Source organism: Lynx rufus, unplaced genomic scaffold (assembly GCF_022079265.1).
Source record: "Lynx rufus isolate CCGP_SWC_20201006 ecotype Redwood Valley unplaced genomic scaffold, mLynRuf1.p SCAF_2, whole genome shotgun sequence".
NCBI classification, from domain to species: Eukaryota; Metazoa; Chordata; class Mammalia; order Carnivora; family Felidae; genus Lynx; species Lynx rufus.
In genome coordinates this window covers 218,689,205-218,703,889 of record NW_025814834.1, presented here as the reverse complement: position 1 = coordinate 218,703,889, position 14,685 = coordinate 218,689,205, and the positions used below count along the sequence as shown (strand labels likewise).

Below are 14,685 nucleotides of genomic sequence, written 5' to 3'. Positions count from 1 at the left end.
TGTTCAAGTAGCCACTCTTTGTTGGCGGGTCACACTGTTACTCCCTGGTGACATCACTGTCTCCGGGAAGGCCCTGGCCCGACCCACAGGCGTCCACCAAACACCTCACGGTTACATGGTCCTGGGGTGGCGAGTGACCCTCCATCAGGACAGTCATCCATCTGACTCTCGTTTCCAATTTTAAAAACAGGCGCCGACTGTATTTCGGTGATTTATTATGCAGCCTCTTAAAAGTTTAAACTTCTCCTTCATTAAACACAAGAACCTAAACTGGGTCAGACGGCAGCCTGGCTCCCGGGGGATTAACGGGGACGTGCAAACGGGAGCCGCTGTCTTCTTACCTCCGTGCACGAAGCCGTGCAGGGTGCAGTCAGAAGGCCCCACCAGGTGGATCAAGCTGGACTGGCTGTAGCTGACCGTGTTCGGCTCTGGAATCGCAAAGGAGAGAGATTAGGCCTGGGGACAGATCACCGCCCGCGACGGAGCGCTACGCTGAGCGGACGGCTCGGGGGGGTGATTTCTCAACATGCTCCGGCCGGGGAAGGGGAAGGCTTTCTCGGAGGCTGATCAGCCGCTCTGTCGGTGGGTCCTGAGGTCACTCCCCGTGTCCCCAACAAGGCCCTGTCCTGAGCCACAGGCAGTGAGCAGACACCTCGCGGCTACATGCTCCCAGGGCTGTGGGCACCCTCCATCGGGACGGTGTTCGGTCTGGCTCTGACTCCCATTTTGTAAACAATCGTGGACAATGTCGCAGAAACTTACCATGCAACCTCGCAAGCGTGTACATTTATAGCTCACCGAACGCAACGGCGAGGTGGAAACCAGGAACCTGAGGGAGACGCCACAGAACTCGGCCTCCCTGGGAGCACCCTGGGACTCCCGCCAGCCCCCAGTCTGCCCAGGAAGACTCGGCACCCAGAGGCATGCCAGCCTCTCCCTCCCAGTCACCGCCCCAGCTCACCAAATCCCTGGGGGGCATCCCTCCCTCCCTTGATGATGCTGCCGAAATAGCTGTAAGAGGCTACGCTTAAAAACAGACGTGATAAAACCCTGTCCCCAGAAGGCGGTTGTCATACCGCGGCACTGCCTCCTCTAACACGTGCGGGTAACACGGGTATAAGGTCTTCTGAGCAGACCCAGCCGCCGCTCCCACCTTCCGGAGCCTTCTGGGCAAGGATGACCCTCATCTGTCTCTTGCCCGGATGGCTGGTGTTCAGGAGGGGCGCCCCTTCCCGCCCCAGCAAGGCCGAGCTGTCGAGGAAGCCGGCCCACAGGGCCACTGAGTGACGGGGACGCAGTGCAGATGAGCAGGGGTCCTCTCTACGTGGGGCTGTGCACGGAACAGCCTGCACAAACGCTATGTCGCCCTGCAGGCAAGAGCTGGTGGCACGCCCGCCCGTGTCTCCCCAGCACCACCTGTCCTCCCGAGACTGTCTGACGCTCCTCCCTACGGAATTCAAACCACCTGCTGGCCTGAAGGGGTCACAAGGCAGGGAAACTGGAGCCCGTGGAAACTGAGACCGTTAAGTATTTAACTCCAAACTCAAGACATTTTGTACTGGTCCTCGAGCCTCACAGCTTAGAGTGATTCAGACTCAAGTTCCGAGCACTTGTGTCACGTGCCGTCCACTGAGAGGCCCCTGTGGAAGGCGGAAGAGGCCCTCGGCTGCGTGGGAAGCCATGAAGTGGCTCCAACTCTGGAAGAGGGGTGGTGTTTGGTTCTCAGGGGCAGTCGGTTCTCACCTCTAGGGGGTCCCGCGACTGGCCCTGCTCCCCCCACCTTCCTTCCTGGCTCACCGTGTGCGGTCAGAGGCAGGGGCCGGCTCCCGCGTGAGGTCCCAGCTCCTGCCTCGGGCTCTGCTGGGGGGTAGGAAGCAGCATCCCGTCCCGGGGTCAGGAGCTAGTGGAGGGTTCCCACGTGAGAGGCCACATTCTGGGGACTTGGCCATCCAGCCCACCCGTCTGGATGTGGGTCAGACTGTCATCACAAGGGGCCCCTCCACGAGCTGGTGGGCAAGGACACTACCCAAAACCAACCGACAGACGACAGGGACAACTCCAAGAGAGGGGGGATGGGGTAACATCAAAAGCAGCGGGAAAGGCGCTCCAGGTGTCCCCTGGTGCCACAGGGACTGCACGTAGTGCAGACGGCCCGTGGCTTTGACTCCAGGGAGGAGATGCTCCTCCCAGCTGCCACTTGAGTGCAGGCCTCCCAGGCCCTAGGGGTGTCCAGGATTCTGCCCTCCCCGGTTTCTAATTTTACTGGGAAATGGCAAAGACACACCCCCAAATCCCTGTTGTGCTATGGGAGGTGCAGGGTGCACCCAGCCAGGGCCACACCTACAGCCGGCCTTGGGGGCTCAGACACCTGGAGCGTTGCTGCCTGGAGACAGCCGGAGAAACCACAAAGCACACTGATGACGACCCTCTCCTCGCCTGTCAGAGAAACACCCCCAGTCAGCGCTGTCCGGTCCACAACACGCTGATCTCAAACGCCGACTCCCTTGAGCCCTGTCTCTGCAAAGCACGCGAGCGGACGGCAGAAAGGCCCCGAGAGCCAAGAGGGCCTGCTCTGCTGCCCGCGTTCGTGTCCTACTCATAAAAGACACGAAAGCCACTCTTGCAGCACAAATGAAAATTCAGTCTCAAATCTGGCCCGATCTCAGGAACTGCTTTGACCAGCAAAGAGGTCTGCAGGTGAAGGTTTTAAAACATCAAACCATGGAGAACTGCACACAAAAGCTCTGTCGTGTCAGATGTCTATTTACTCAAATGACAAGCCATTTGAATAACGACCACGATCTAGTCAAAGAGATGCCCTCACTGTTCTCGAATGGCATTCAAAAGTTATCAGTTAGGCCATGTCTAATAATTTAATGTTCTCAGAACTTGAACCGATAAGCTTTTAATAAGCGAAAGCACCAAAATTCTGATGGGGAAAAACAACACCCCCCTCCCCGGCCACACTCCAGTCCTGCTTCCCTCGGCCGTGAACTTGGCACCCACGGGACTCTTCGCAGGTGGGCCTGTGTTTATTTTTTTGTGTGTTTGGTTCCCGGTCCCTGGTCGTCCTCAGCGGCCTCTCCTCTGTTCATTTCTGCGCCTCAGGTGAACCACAGTGATACCTACGGGAAAAGACTCTGCCAAGTGCAAGGTGGAGCCACAGAGACTCGGGGGCTATTACTGCTGCCCATGCTGCCTTAATGAATACATAAGTGGGCATCAGAATTGGGGCCCCACCCAAAGGAAACCCTTGAAACAGCCAGTTTGGAAGCAGAAATGAGAGTGAATGGAGCCCAGAGACCTGGGGCATCAAGGTGGGAAAAGCCTATTGCTTCTGGGGACCGAGGGGCACAGAGATCAAAGCCCATCACCACTCAGCCCACGAATGTATCCATGCGAGAGAGTGTCACGGAAGCCACCGTCCAGCTGAGAGAGCTTGAGAAGTGTGCCTGGAAAGGACTCTCAGCGTGACTGTCACAAGCAGCCAACAGGAAGTCAACAGATCCAATGCCCACTAAGCTCAGGAGGGGAAAACCTCTGACGTCCCCCATCACAGATGAGCAGGTGCCCACTCCAGTGAGGCCGAGGAGGACAGTGGACACGAAGACCCTTCCGGACAGCTGAAAGGGACTGAGAGGACCCACCCTCACCCCGAGGGCAGCACCAGGGTCTCCTGCAGGCCCTCCCCTGGCCAGGAGGCTCAGCCCTGGGAACAGGTGAGCGTGTCCGCCCCTCACCTGCTGTCCCGCCTCTGTGTAGACAGTGCCAGTCAGTGCAGGGGGCCCATTGTTAGTTCACTGGCTCCCGGCCCCTGTCCCCAAAGTACTGCATCTAAATGCAACAGGAGACCACACACAACCCGAGACACTGCTCTCTGACGCAAGCTGGACAGGATTTCCGGGTGAGGTGACCCACACGTGCGAAGCAATGAACAGGTGGACAGCAGGCAGGACGGGGCAGTCCCTTCTCCTCACCTTCTCCACGCATGGCCCCTCGCAGGCTGCCCAGGGGCGTTGCTGCTTCCGGGCCCGACCATCAAAATCCCAGATGTGTGAGCCTGCCTGCTCTTTCCCCTTCCAAGAGAACCCCGGAAGCTACCTGTTAAAGAGGCAGAGCCCCAAGACAGAGTCCACACCATCTGCAGGACACCCCCTGATTAGGAACACCCGGTTTGGACTTTATAGGAAATGAACCTCTAGTAAGTTAGGCACTAGGATTTTAGGGTTCAGAAGCTACAGCAGCTACCATGACTTTGGCTAATACAGAGCCAATTCTTTGAACCTCAACTATACGATGACATCCGGAACCTGAGTGAGGTCCCCAGGGCAGTGACAGGAGAGGATCAACACGGCCATAAACAAACACAAAATTCCCCTTTACTGTGTTTGCAGCCAAGGAAACAGAGGCGCAGGGAGACTAAGCCCCCGTGGAGGCAAAAGTGGGATTCAGACCAGGGCAGTCTGACTCTACACAGTCTTTCCCTCGCTGCCCGGCCCCTGCCTCCCCACACCTCACTCCCTCCCCAGAGCAAGTGCTCACGGGCACAGGATGGTGGGACCTGGTCAGATCCCGGTCAGATCCGAGACGGGCACCAAGCACTCTCACGGACGGCTTGGAGAGGACGTGCCTGTAGGGGTGGCCGGTCACAGGCCGGCCACAGGGAGGCAGAGCCCGGGCCCAGGCCAACAACCAGAGCCAGGCTGACTTTGTCCTAAACCTCACAGCTCCCCCAAAAGGCTCCAGATGGCCAAACAGTCCCTACATCGTCAAAGCTGGACATCTGATGGCCGTGGATCAAAGAGTTCAAGGTAATTCTATTTTCTCTCGTCAGATGGAGAAAACAATAAGAGAAGCTGGGTTTTAAAGAGCTCCCAGACTCTCTGAAAAGGCATCTCAAGGATGAGGTCAGCCCTGGAAGGGGGTTGCTAGGCAACAGCTGGCTGAAATCTGGTTCTGGTCTCAACAGTGACAGAGAGCCGCAGATACGTGGGGTGGCGGGGGTCCTCCCACAGGAAGGGGCTCGAGTGTTGGAAAGACCCCCAGTGCTGAGCACACGCTCGGCCCTTCCTGCTGAGCTCCTGTCCTGCTGGCTCAAGCACAGCCGCCAGACGCAGCCCGGGGCCGAGCCACGCAGGAGGTGGTGGCCGGTCCTGGGGAGCCCGTCCTGCTCCAGGCACTGGGAGCCCTGCCAGGCCGAGGGCAGCTCTACCGGGAAACTGAGGTCAGAAGTACAGATGACATTCAAAAACACAAGCAACGGACATATGACTTCCTGAAGAAGCATTTAAAAGCCAGTCCCCCTAAGCCAATCTTCTGAGAAAGATGCATTTTTATTGGAACACAGAAAAGTAAAAAATAAAAGCTTGTAAAAGTCTGTCAAGAAAGCTCGAGCTTCAGAAGGCCACCTTTGGTTAATATCTTTGGAGAGTAACAGATTCCGAGAAACATTATGTACCAGATTTACAGTCAAACACTATAGCAAACAGAAAATAACCCATGCGCAAAGGGACTTTAACCTGGAAACCGTGAGCTTTATATTCAGTTTCCCAGACAGTCAAAGGAGGAAACCAGGACCGACTTCAGGTTCTCAAAGCCCCGGACTCGGCCCTCAGCCCAGCTTCCAGCCCAAGCACTTGCCAGAAACCACCCACGGAGGGGAGCGCCCGAGCAGACCCCACGTGCCTCCCCGACTTCTCCCCAGCCCTGCCCTTGCTGCTGGCCTGACACTGTCTCCCCCTCCTGTCTAATGAGAACACTGGTCACGGGGCACCTGGGTGGCTCAGTCAGTTGAGCGTCCAACTCTTGACTTTGACGCAGGTCATGATCTCGGTTTGGGAGATCGAGCCCCAGGTTGGGCTCTGTATTGAGCATGGAGCCTGCTTAAGATTCTCTCTCTTCCTCCCTCGGCCCCTCCTTCATACACGTTCTCTCTCTCTCTAAAAAAAACAAAACCAAAAAAGAACACTGATGATGACTGGTTTTGGGGCCCACCTGGGTAAAGCAGAACGACCTCATCTCGAGATCCTTCACTTGACTACACTTGCAAACACCCTTTCTGCAACTAAGGGTCCAGACATAGACGTGTCTTCTGGGGAGGGCTGCCGCTCAGCCCCCTCCAGTTTCTCTGTCCCCGAATTCCCTCAGCGCCGAGTGTGTACCTCTCCTAAGAACCCCCACCTCGCCTCCCTCACATCATTTGTCGCCCTCCGTATCTGTGCCTGACCAGCCTGTGCGCTCGCCCTCCCAAAAGCAGAGCCCGGGTCTGACGCCCTCAGCAGAGGTCTTAGGGCCTGGGGCAGACCTTCGTCATCAGGAGGGACCCCAGGCCTATCTTGTGGGTTACTGTGTTATCAACAGACTGTCTCTTTACTTTTTATCTTTAGAGGTACTGCTTCATAGAATTTCATCAGAGCAGCAACATTTCAGACGAGGAATTTGTCATTTTGGTGTTTGCTGGAAAGCAGAGGTGAAAAGAACAGTAAAGACACCAACCCACGCACAGTCCACCAGCCTTCCCTGTGGGCGGGTTTGAGGCTGGAACATGAGAAGGATAAGGGGGAGACGCACAGGAAGGGACCAAAAGGTTTGCAGACTCTTGTGCAAATAGACCCCACCTGGGGAAGCCAGGACATGCCGGCTGGACGGCCCAACTCGAAGCCCAGAAGGTCCCGTCCTCATGTGTACCCTGCTGCGCCGTCACCAGCGCCCCTACCCCGATGCTGGACGTGGCCTGCAGCCAGGGCAAGTGGGTGGGTGGCCGGAAACTTTGTCTGGCCCGGGGCCCTGGAGCTCGCCGTGGTCCTGGTTAGTGGAAGTCGGGGCACAGCTCAGAGTGAGGAGAGGGATTCCTCGGGACAGGTCCTCAGCTGTCAAGGACCAAACCAGGAACTCAGACACTACCTGTGTCTGGGGTGCCCTGAGGTGTCACCTACGGAACCTGGCAACAACACACAGCATGTTCTGGAGAGCACTCTCCACGCAGATAAAACGTGGTCACTGCGTGTGCAGGGGAGACACAGGTTACCAGGAAGACCCACGTCCCAAGCACTCACCGTGTCCCGATGGGAACAGACAACCCCAGAGACCCTGCCCTGAACTGTCTGGGCGCCGGGGAAGCCGTCTGCTCAGGACGCGGTGGGGGAAGTCCCATCTGCAGGGGACCATCCCTGGACCCATGTGTTCGGATTCTGGATGGACACGCTGTTAAAGCCGGCCACCTGGACGTGCGGGCAAGGGGGCAAAAGACCAGGCGGACGCGGCCCGAGAAGGCACCAGTGCACCCACAGAGCGTTCTCGCCCGCACAGCCAGGGGGGCCATTTGCCACGGCGACACATGAGTGGCGGGCTGGCGAGGAACGACGTAGGAAAAGCTGTTGCCATTTGTGTTTTCTATGACCTGGAAATCCCGTAAGAAAGGTGCTCCTGAGCACATGGGGGGCGCGGGGGAGGACACAAGAGCAACTCCACGCCCAGGCACCTCCACTCTGCCCAGGTAGCAGGGCCTCCGCCCCAACACTCCGCGGGCTGCGGGGCCTCGCTGAGCCATCCTGTCCCCTCGTTGCTGACTGTGCTGCTGGGGAGGGGTCTGTGTGGTGCGCGGACAGGGGACAGGGCCCCGGGGAGCCCAGAGGGCCTGGTCGCAGGCGACAGCACCAGGTGTGGGGGCCGCACTGCCCCTGAGAGGAGAACGTTCCACACGGGCTGGCGGAGGTTTGTCCCCCATCCCGCACCCCAGCCTTTACCTGGGTTCGGGACGGGCTGCACGATGTCTCCGTTTCTCCACTTGGTCTCCATGCGCTCCAGCTTCTGGGCCTCGTACCGCTTCCGGCCCTCCTCCTCCTGCTCCTGTCGGGAATACTGCGGAGAAGCGCGGAGAGACGGTCAGGCCGGCAGCAGTGAGCCTGGCCTGCCTCCCCTCGGCCTCCCCGGCCAGGCCTGGCTCGGCCTCCTGGGCTCAAGGCTTCCTTGTGTGGTGGCCTACATTTACGTAACTGGAGCCATCTATTGTTTTCCCGATACTACACGTCTAATATAAACAACAAAATACACAGAAGGTGGAAATCTCAGTCAAATGTTTGCTTCATGTGCTTTCTAGAATTGTTGTTATGCCCACGTCTATATAGATAGTTCTACCATGCTATGTGAGAAGTTTCTTTTTTTTTTTTTAACTGTATACTTTAAAAAAATGTTTCTTTTGAGAAAGAGAGAGCAAGCCGGGGAGGGGCAGAGAGCGAGGGAGACAGAGAATCCCAAGCAGGCCCCGCACTGTCAGCAGGGAGACCAATGCGGGGCTCAGACTCCCGAGCCCTGAGATCGTGACCTGAGCCAAAACCAAGAGTCCAAGATTCGGACACTCAACCGACTGAGCCCCCCACATGCCCCTGTGGGAAGTGTCAAAGTAGCAATATTTCCTCCTTTCACTGCATTAGCAGAACTTACTAACCTAACATGACTTAGGGGAGAGGCCCGGTTCATATGCGTGAGCGTTTAGCCTGCTCCCAATGTCCCACTGCTAAAACAACATCACGTCAGCAATCAGTTACTTATTTTGTTTTACACTTGCCCTTCCCTTCCTGGGATTCATTCCTGGACCCTGAACTACAGAATCCAGGGAGCCCCAACAGGGTGAGGAGAGGGCAGGTTTTCTGCGTGCCCTCGACATCCTCACTCTGCTGACCCCCAGCCTGTCCAAGAGGCTGCAGGTTTGCAAGGAATGCTCCCCAGAGCAGAGACAGCCCCACTGGAGCTTTCTTAATGGATCACAGGGGTTTGGACCCAGGAAGTTAAGAAATAAACATGAATATACAAAAACTGGGGTTCCTTGGGCACAGAGAGAGATGCTGGGTTTCCCTGACGTGACAGCAAGGGCCCCGTCCTCCGGCCCACTGTAGGGTACACACGCCCTTCCTGTGGGACATGAGAAGACCAGACCAGGTCCATGGCCCTCTGACAGCTGCTTCCCCCAGGGGCCCGGCCCTCTCCCTTCCCGCCGCCACGGCCCAGGCCCCCTGTGCTGATTGTGGCCCAGCCATCCTCCTTCGGTTGGTTCCAACATCTGCCCCTTCATTCCCTCAGCCAGCATTCCTGGCTGAGCCCACGGAGTGGCTACTAAGCTCAGGGCCCCTTGTTCCCTTCTCCGTCCCCCCATGAAGGCTCTCTGACTTAGGCAAATTCATTTCAGGTGGCAATTTTAGAGCTTCTTTCAAAAGCTACTTTTAAACTTCTTGATCTTCCTGCTCGTGGCTCTGCCCCAAATCACACAGGGTCTGAACACCACTCTGCGGCTTAATTACCATTATCTGAGGCTCAGAGAGCCTGTCTCCAAAGGAGGCTGAGAAAGGAGCTGAGTGGTTTGTTCAAAAGAAACAGACCATGAGTGTTTAAGTCGCAGTGGGTAATTTACCCTTTTCCTCCATAAGTAAATTGTTGCTTCCCGTCCCACTGTCCAGAGTAAAGGCCCTAAGAGCAGAGTCTGTGCTGTGCCTATCTGGAAAAATCCATGGTTGAACTCAACTGTCCTCAAGAAATGCCTTTTAAAGAGATTTAAAAAACAAAATTTTGTTTAATGTTTATTTATTTTTAAGACAGAGAGAGACAGAGCATGAACAGGGGAGGGTCAGAGAGAGAGAGGGAGACACAGAATCCGGAGGGGCTCCAGGCTCCGAGCTGTCAGCACAGAGCCCGACGCGCGGCTCAAACCCACAGACCGCGAGATCGTGACCTGAGCCGAAGTCGGACGCTCAACCGACAGAGCCACCCAGGCGCCCCTAAAGAGATTCTAAGAAAGAGCCAACCCCCGCCCCGCCCCCGCCCGGAGCCTAATAAATCCTGGCTGTGTGCAGCCACATGGGGCCTGGCGGGGCCCCATCCAGACTTGAGCCACGAAGGCAGAGGAAACGCAGCCTCCTCACAACCGTTGCCCTGCTGGCTTTAAATCTGGGGACAAAATCACTAGAGCATCCCAGTGACAGGCTGGTACCCCACTCCCATCCCCAAGGGCTCGTCAAGCCCAGCTGATGTGAATGAAGCAGAAGCCAGCTCAGCCCCAATGTCCCAACTGTCTGTGCAAGACTCTTAAGCGCACATTCGGACACTGGAAAAAGCCCCAAGCGTCCACTCTCCACCACCCGCCAGGTCTCTCCCGGGCCGTGCTGCCCCCCCGGCCACCGCAGGAATCTTTCTCCTGTCACAGGAATACTGGGGTCCCTGTTTCCTGGAGAAGAAGGTGGAGTTATTGAACACTGCACGCGGTTGACGGCTGGGCTTCTTCCAGGGAAATGTGCACATGCAGTAAATCCATGAGCACGTGAGCGTGTGTGTTCTAAGGTACGTGTGTGCCTGTGACATCTACATGTGTATCTGTGAGATATGTGTGACATACACGTAGGTAATACGTATATACACGCGAAAGAGACATGTAATACACACGCACCAAGACAGAGATGTGTGTTCTCGGATAAATGACAGCTGTCAAAGGTTGACAGGAAGATTCAGGGGGGGTATTAGGAAGCCTTGTGGCTAAGCTACCAGCAGATAAGCATAAACGCCAGAGAGACACAGAGCTTTCCAGGATCAATCAGGACAATGAAAACAGCAGACCTATATTTCAAAGCAACTGAAGGCTTATATGTGGGCCTCACACGTGGGGGAAGAAAAGCTCCCATAAATATTAGCAGCGGCTGCAGCTGGGAGCTGGGTGGTTTCTCCCATCTGGAGAACCCGCCGCTTCCGCCTCTACAAGGGCAAAGTTGGTATTTATGTCTTATCAAAGCCGGCTGAACAAAGGGGTTTGGAAAGCTCTGGGCCCCTCCGGGATGTGGGGGTGAGTGCTCCCTGGGGAGGAGCTGCCCTGGCCCTCTGGGGGGACAGGAACCGGCACGCCACCCACCCCGTCCTGCTGGCTGAAGACCCAAAGCTCTCAGCCCCCGGGGCCCTGAGGAGCCAGAGGAAGCAAACGCTTACGTGCTCAGCCCCAGAATCTTCCCTCGGTATCGACCCCGTAACACATATCAGATGGTGCTGAAGCCACAGAAAAGGTCTGCCAGAGACTTCTAAATTCTGTGGCATCTGAAAACTAAATCAGTTTAGTAATTATGTTGTACTTACATGCGGATATGGCTAATTTAACACCAAGTGCTTAGTGGGAAAGGTGAAGGCAGAGGCAGGTACGTCTGTTAATTTCTAGAGAGAAAAAGTCGCTGTGCCTCAGACTTGGGTCTTAAAGCCCCCCAGTCAGTGGTGCAGGGACGGGAGAGACGGAGAAGGGAGAGAGGCGGCGGGGTGGGGCTGGACTGAAGGGCGGTGTTCTGGCTTGAACAGGGTCCTGTCAGAGCTCCTGCCTCCCCCGGGACCGGTACAAGTGGCCTCTCCCAGCATCGGAGTCTGCGCGGGTGTAATCAGCGGGGATGAGGACATACTGCATGTGGACCCCGGTGCCACCGGCTGGGGCTCAGCTAGGCAGGGCACACACAGACACCCGAACGGGAAGTCTGAGGCAGAGGTCGGAGGGGTGCTCCCACCAGCCAAGGAGTGCCCGCAGCCGCCAGAAGCTGGAAGAGGCAGGAAGGGTCCTCCCTGGGGCCTCCATCCAGCAGCCCAAGGACACTCACACAGACATGACCAGCAGGAGCTGTTGGGCCCCACGCCCCGGCCCTGAGCATCCACACACTCTCCTCGCTTGTGCAGGGGTGGGTGACACCAGTGCTGTCGGGGGTGGGGGGAGCACTGCCTCCCTTCTCTCACAGTTCCAAAGGACTGGCCACCAACCTGACCCAGGCCAAGGTCTAAGCACCCTTCCTGTTCAATGCGGAGAGGGCTCCCCTGCCCCAAGGTGTCTTTGTAAAAATCTAGACTACACGGCAGCCGGAGCCCCGCGGCCGGCCATCCCCACCCGGGCAAATGTGCCACCTGGGCCTGGACTGTCCCCGGGGGCCCAGACAGGGTGTATGGTTAGACACTGAGCTGGCGGGCAGAGGGTGGGAGGCCAGTCTTACCCTGCAGGGGCGCGGGGGAGTGAGAAAGCCTGTAGGGGAGACAGAGTGGGCCTCCCCTAAGCGGGAAGGGCCTGTGCCAGGGGGTCCCCAGGAGCAGGGCAGGGGCAGCTGGAACCAGCCAGGATGGCCCGGCTTCTCTGTGAGCTATATGAGCAGACACCGGTCCCCACCTATCTGGTTCTCGGTTCCATTACTTGAAAAAATGTTGTTCTCTGGGCACCAGGGAGCTCAGGTGGCTAAGCATCAGACTTGATTTCAGCTCAGGTCACGATCTCACGGTTCGTGAGATAGAGCGACGAGTTGTGAGACTCAGCTCCACACTACCAGTGCAGAGCCCGCGTGGGATTCTCTCTCTCCCCCTCTCTCTGCGCCCCTTCCCTGCTTGTGTGCGCACGCCTTCTCTCTCTCTCTCTCTCTCTTTCAAAATAAATAAACTTAAAAAAATGTCGTTCTCTGTATGTCGTGACGGCAGGGCAATGCTAACTGCAGCCACAGGACCTTTCCCTCTGAGAAGAGCTTAGGTGTGGGAACCGAGAGCTGCGGGTGTCCACGGAGGAGCTGTCATGCGTGGGACTGGGGTCACGGGAGGAGGCGAGGGGCAACCTCAGGGAAGGAACGACGTCCTTCACTGGCACCACGTTCACCCTCCAAAGCCTGCCACCCCAGCGCGCCCACAGCGGGCCCAGCAACAACCAGAACACGATGGGCTCCCTCCATGCAAAGATGCCACAAGGACAGAAGCCAGGGTGGTGGCAGGCACCAGCAGGGGCAAGTGGAGGGAGAAGAGGCTGAGACAGAGACGTCTTAGCGTCTGTTCCCTCAGGGACCGCGAAGGGGAGCAGCTGGCCTGGGCCAGGCAGCCTGGAGGTCCTGGCTCTCGGCAGAAGGACCCGTCACCCGACACCGTCCCGGCCCCCACCTCTCCTCCGGTCGGGGGCACGAGGAAGGGTCCTCCAGGAAGGGCATCTGGCTGCACGGGGCCAGCCTTCACTCACGTTCCCATCAGGGAAGATCCCAGGCAGGGACACCCCCTCCACTGGCATTTCTTGTTGGCGGGCCGGCGCCCAGCCCCTGCGGCTCTCCAGGGACGTCCGTGTGGCCGATGACCAGGCCCCTGCCATCTGTCCCCAGAGAGAAGTGGAAGGGGGTCTCCTTACCACGACTGGAGGCACCTCCAGGACCTTGTCCACGTTCTTCAGTGACAGGGGCACGTACCACAGGGTGGCCTTGTTGGTCAGCTTTTTAGTTCCTTCAGAGAAAAAAAAAACAACACGTGAGTGGTGACACAGGGAGACCACAGGAAGTTCAGGGCACAGGGCAGGCGGGGCTGAAACACACCTCTCTCGGGCCCCTAATCCCCAAGGCCTTTTTGAAAAAAATTTTAACGTTTGTATTTATTTTTGAGAGAGAGACAGAGTGTGAGCAGGGGAGGGGCTGAAAGAGAGGGAGACACAGAATCCGAAGCAGGTTCCAGGCTCTGAGCTGTCAGCACAGGGCCCGATGTGGGCCTCGAACCCACGAACCGTGAGATCATGACCTGAGCCCAAGTTTGATGCTCAACTGACCGAGCCACCCAGGCGCCCACCCAAAGCCTTTTTTAGCCACAAGGTGGGGGGGGGGGGGGGGCGGAGCACCGGAAGCCAGCACCATCCCCACCACAATGCTGCCCTCTGGAGGGTGCTGGAGAGGCTTCAGTTCACACACCTTGAGCCTGGGGGTCCCGGCTTTCCAGCATTTGCTGACACAGAGGGCGCCACCTGCAGGCACTGCCTCCTTGCGGGTATTTGATGGAAGGGAAGTTTGGTCCCCAACACGCCCAGAAGCCTAAGCAGCCTCAGGTGGGGCCCTCACTCAGCACCTCCCGGAGAAGAGGGGACAAAGCCAGGGGACTCAGCCCAGGCCGAGCTCGGGTTCCCGCAAACAGGTCCGGCAGACCCTGAACTTCTGGTCAAGCACGCTCTGCTGAGAAGCTTCACGCCACAGCGCTCAGCAAGGGGACATCCACCTGCCTCAACACCACTGAGAAGAGCTCCCGCCACACAGGGGCCAGAAGGACAGCGGCACGTGGGCGGGAGGCTCGGGGAGTCACCGAGCCAGGGCTCACGTGGGCGGCCAGGGGGTGGGGGGTGCTGGCCAGGCCACAGACCCCGGCACAGGTGCACGGCCAGCCGGGTGAGGCCGGTCCTTCACACTGGACGCTTGGATTCACTGCTGACTCAGAGCTCCCCTCCAGAAACTTCAGAGTGGAGTGCTGAGAGACAGTCAGTGGGCCGCTGACCCCACTCTGGGCGGAACGACAGGGAACAGAACCCTCGATGGGGCTACCACAGAGGCCTGTCTGGGCTGAGAACCCTGGACCAGAAAAGTCGAGAGTCACTTAGTCCACTCCCCCTCACCTGTACTGGAGGACCCCGGAGCCCAGAGGGGCCAAGGGATTTACCGAGGGTCACACAGCAACTCGGTGCCACTCAGACCCAGGCAGGCCTCCGGGATCCCAGTAATTTCAGGGAACTATTGGCAAGGATGCCTTCAAAGAGTAGCTTCTCAACACGGAAGATCCCCAACGTGGAGACCAGTACACCTGCAGGAAGCAAGCGTAGCAGACCGGGGGCAGTGAGGCCTGCTCTCTGAAGCCCCTCTTGGAGCTCCCTTCGCCTCAGTTCTTTCTGACCTGCCTTCCCAAAGGGGG

The 14,685-nt window shown here is 57.7% G+C and overlaps 1 protein-coding gene across 2 annotated transcripts in view; it reads right to left on the bottom strand.

The window, feature by feature from the left end:
* Positions 1–14,685, bottom strand: part of ACOT7 (acyl-CoA thioesterase 7) — a 101,069-nt gene that overhangs the window by 44,508 nt on the left and 41,876 nt on the right. For both annotated transcript variants that reach the window (XM_047085701.1, XM_047085700.1), the window contains exons 4-6: positions 13,154–13,245; positions 7,746–7,860; positions 342–428 (exon numbers count right to left, since the gene is read on the bottom strand). In XM_047085701.1, the coding sequence (XP_046941657.1) occupies positions 342–428; positions 7,746–7,860; positions 13,154–13,245 (294 nt within the window). The remainder of the gene's footprint in view (positions 1–341; positions 429–7,745; positions 7,861–13,153; positions 13,246–14,685) is intronic.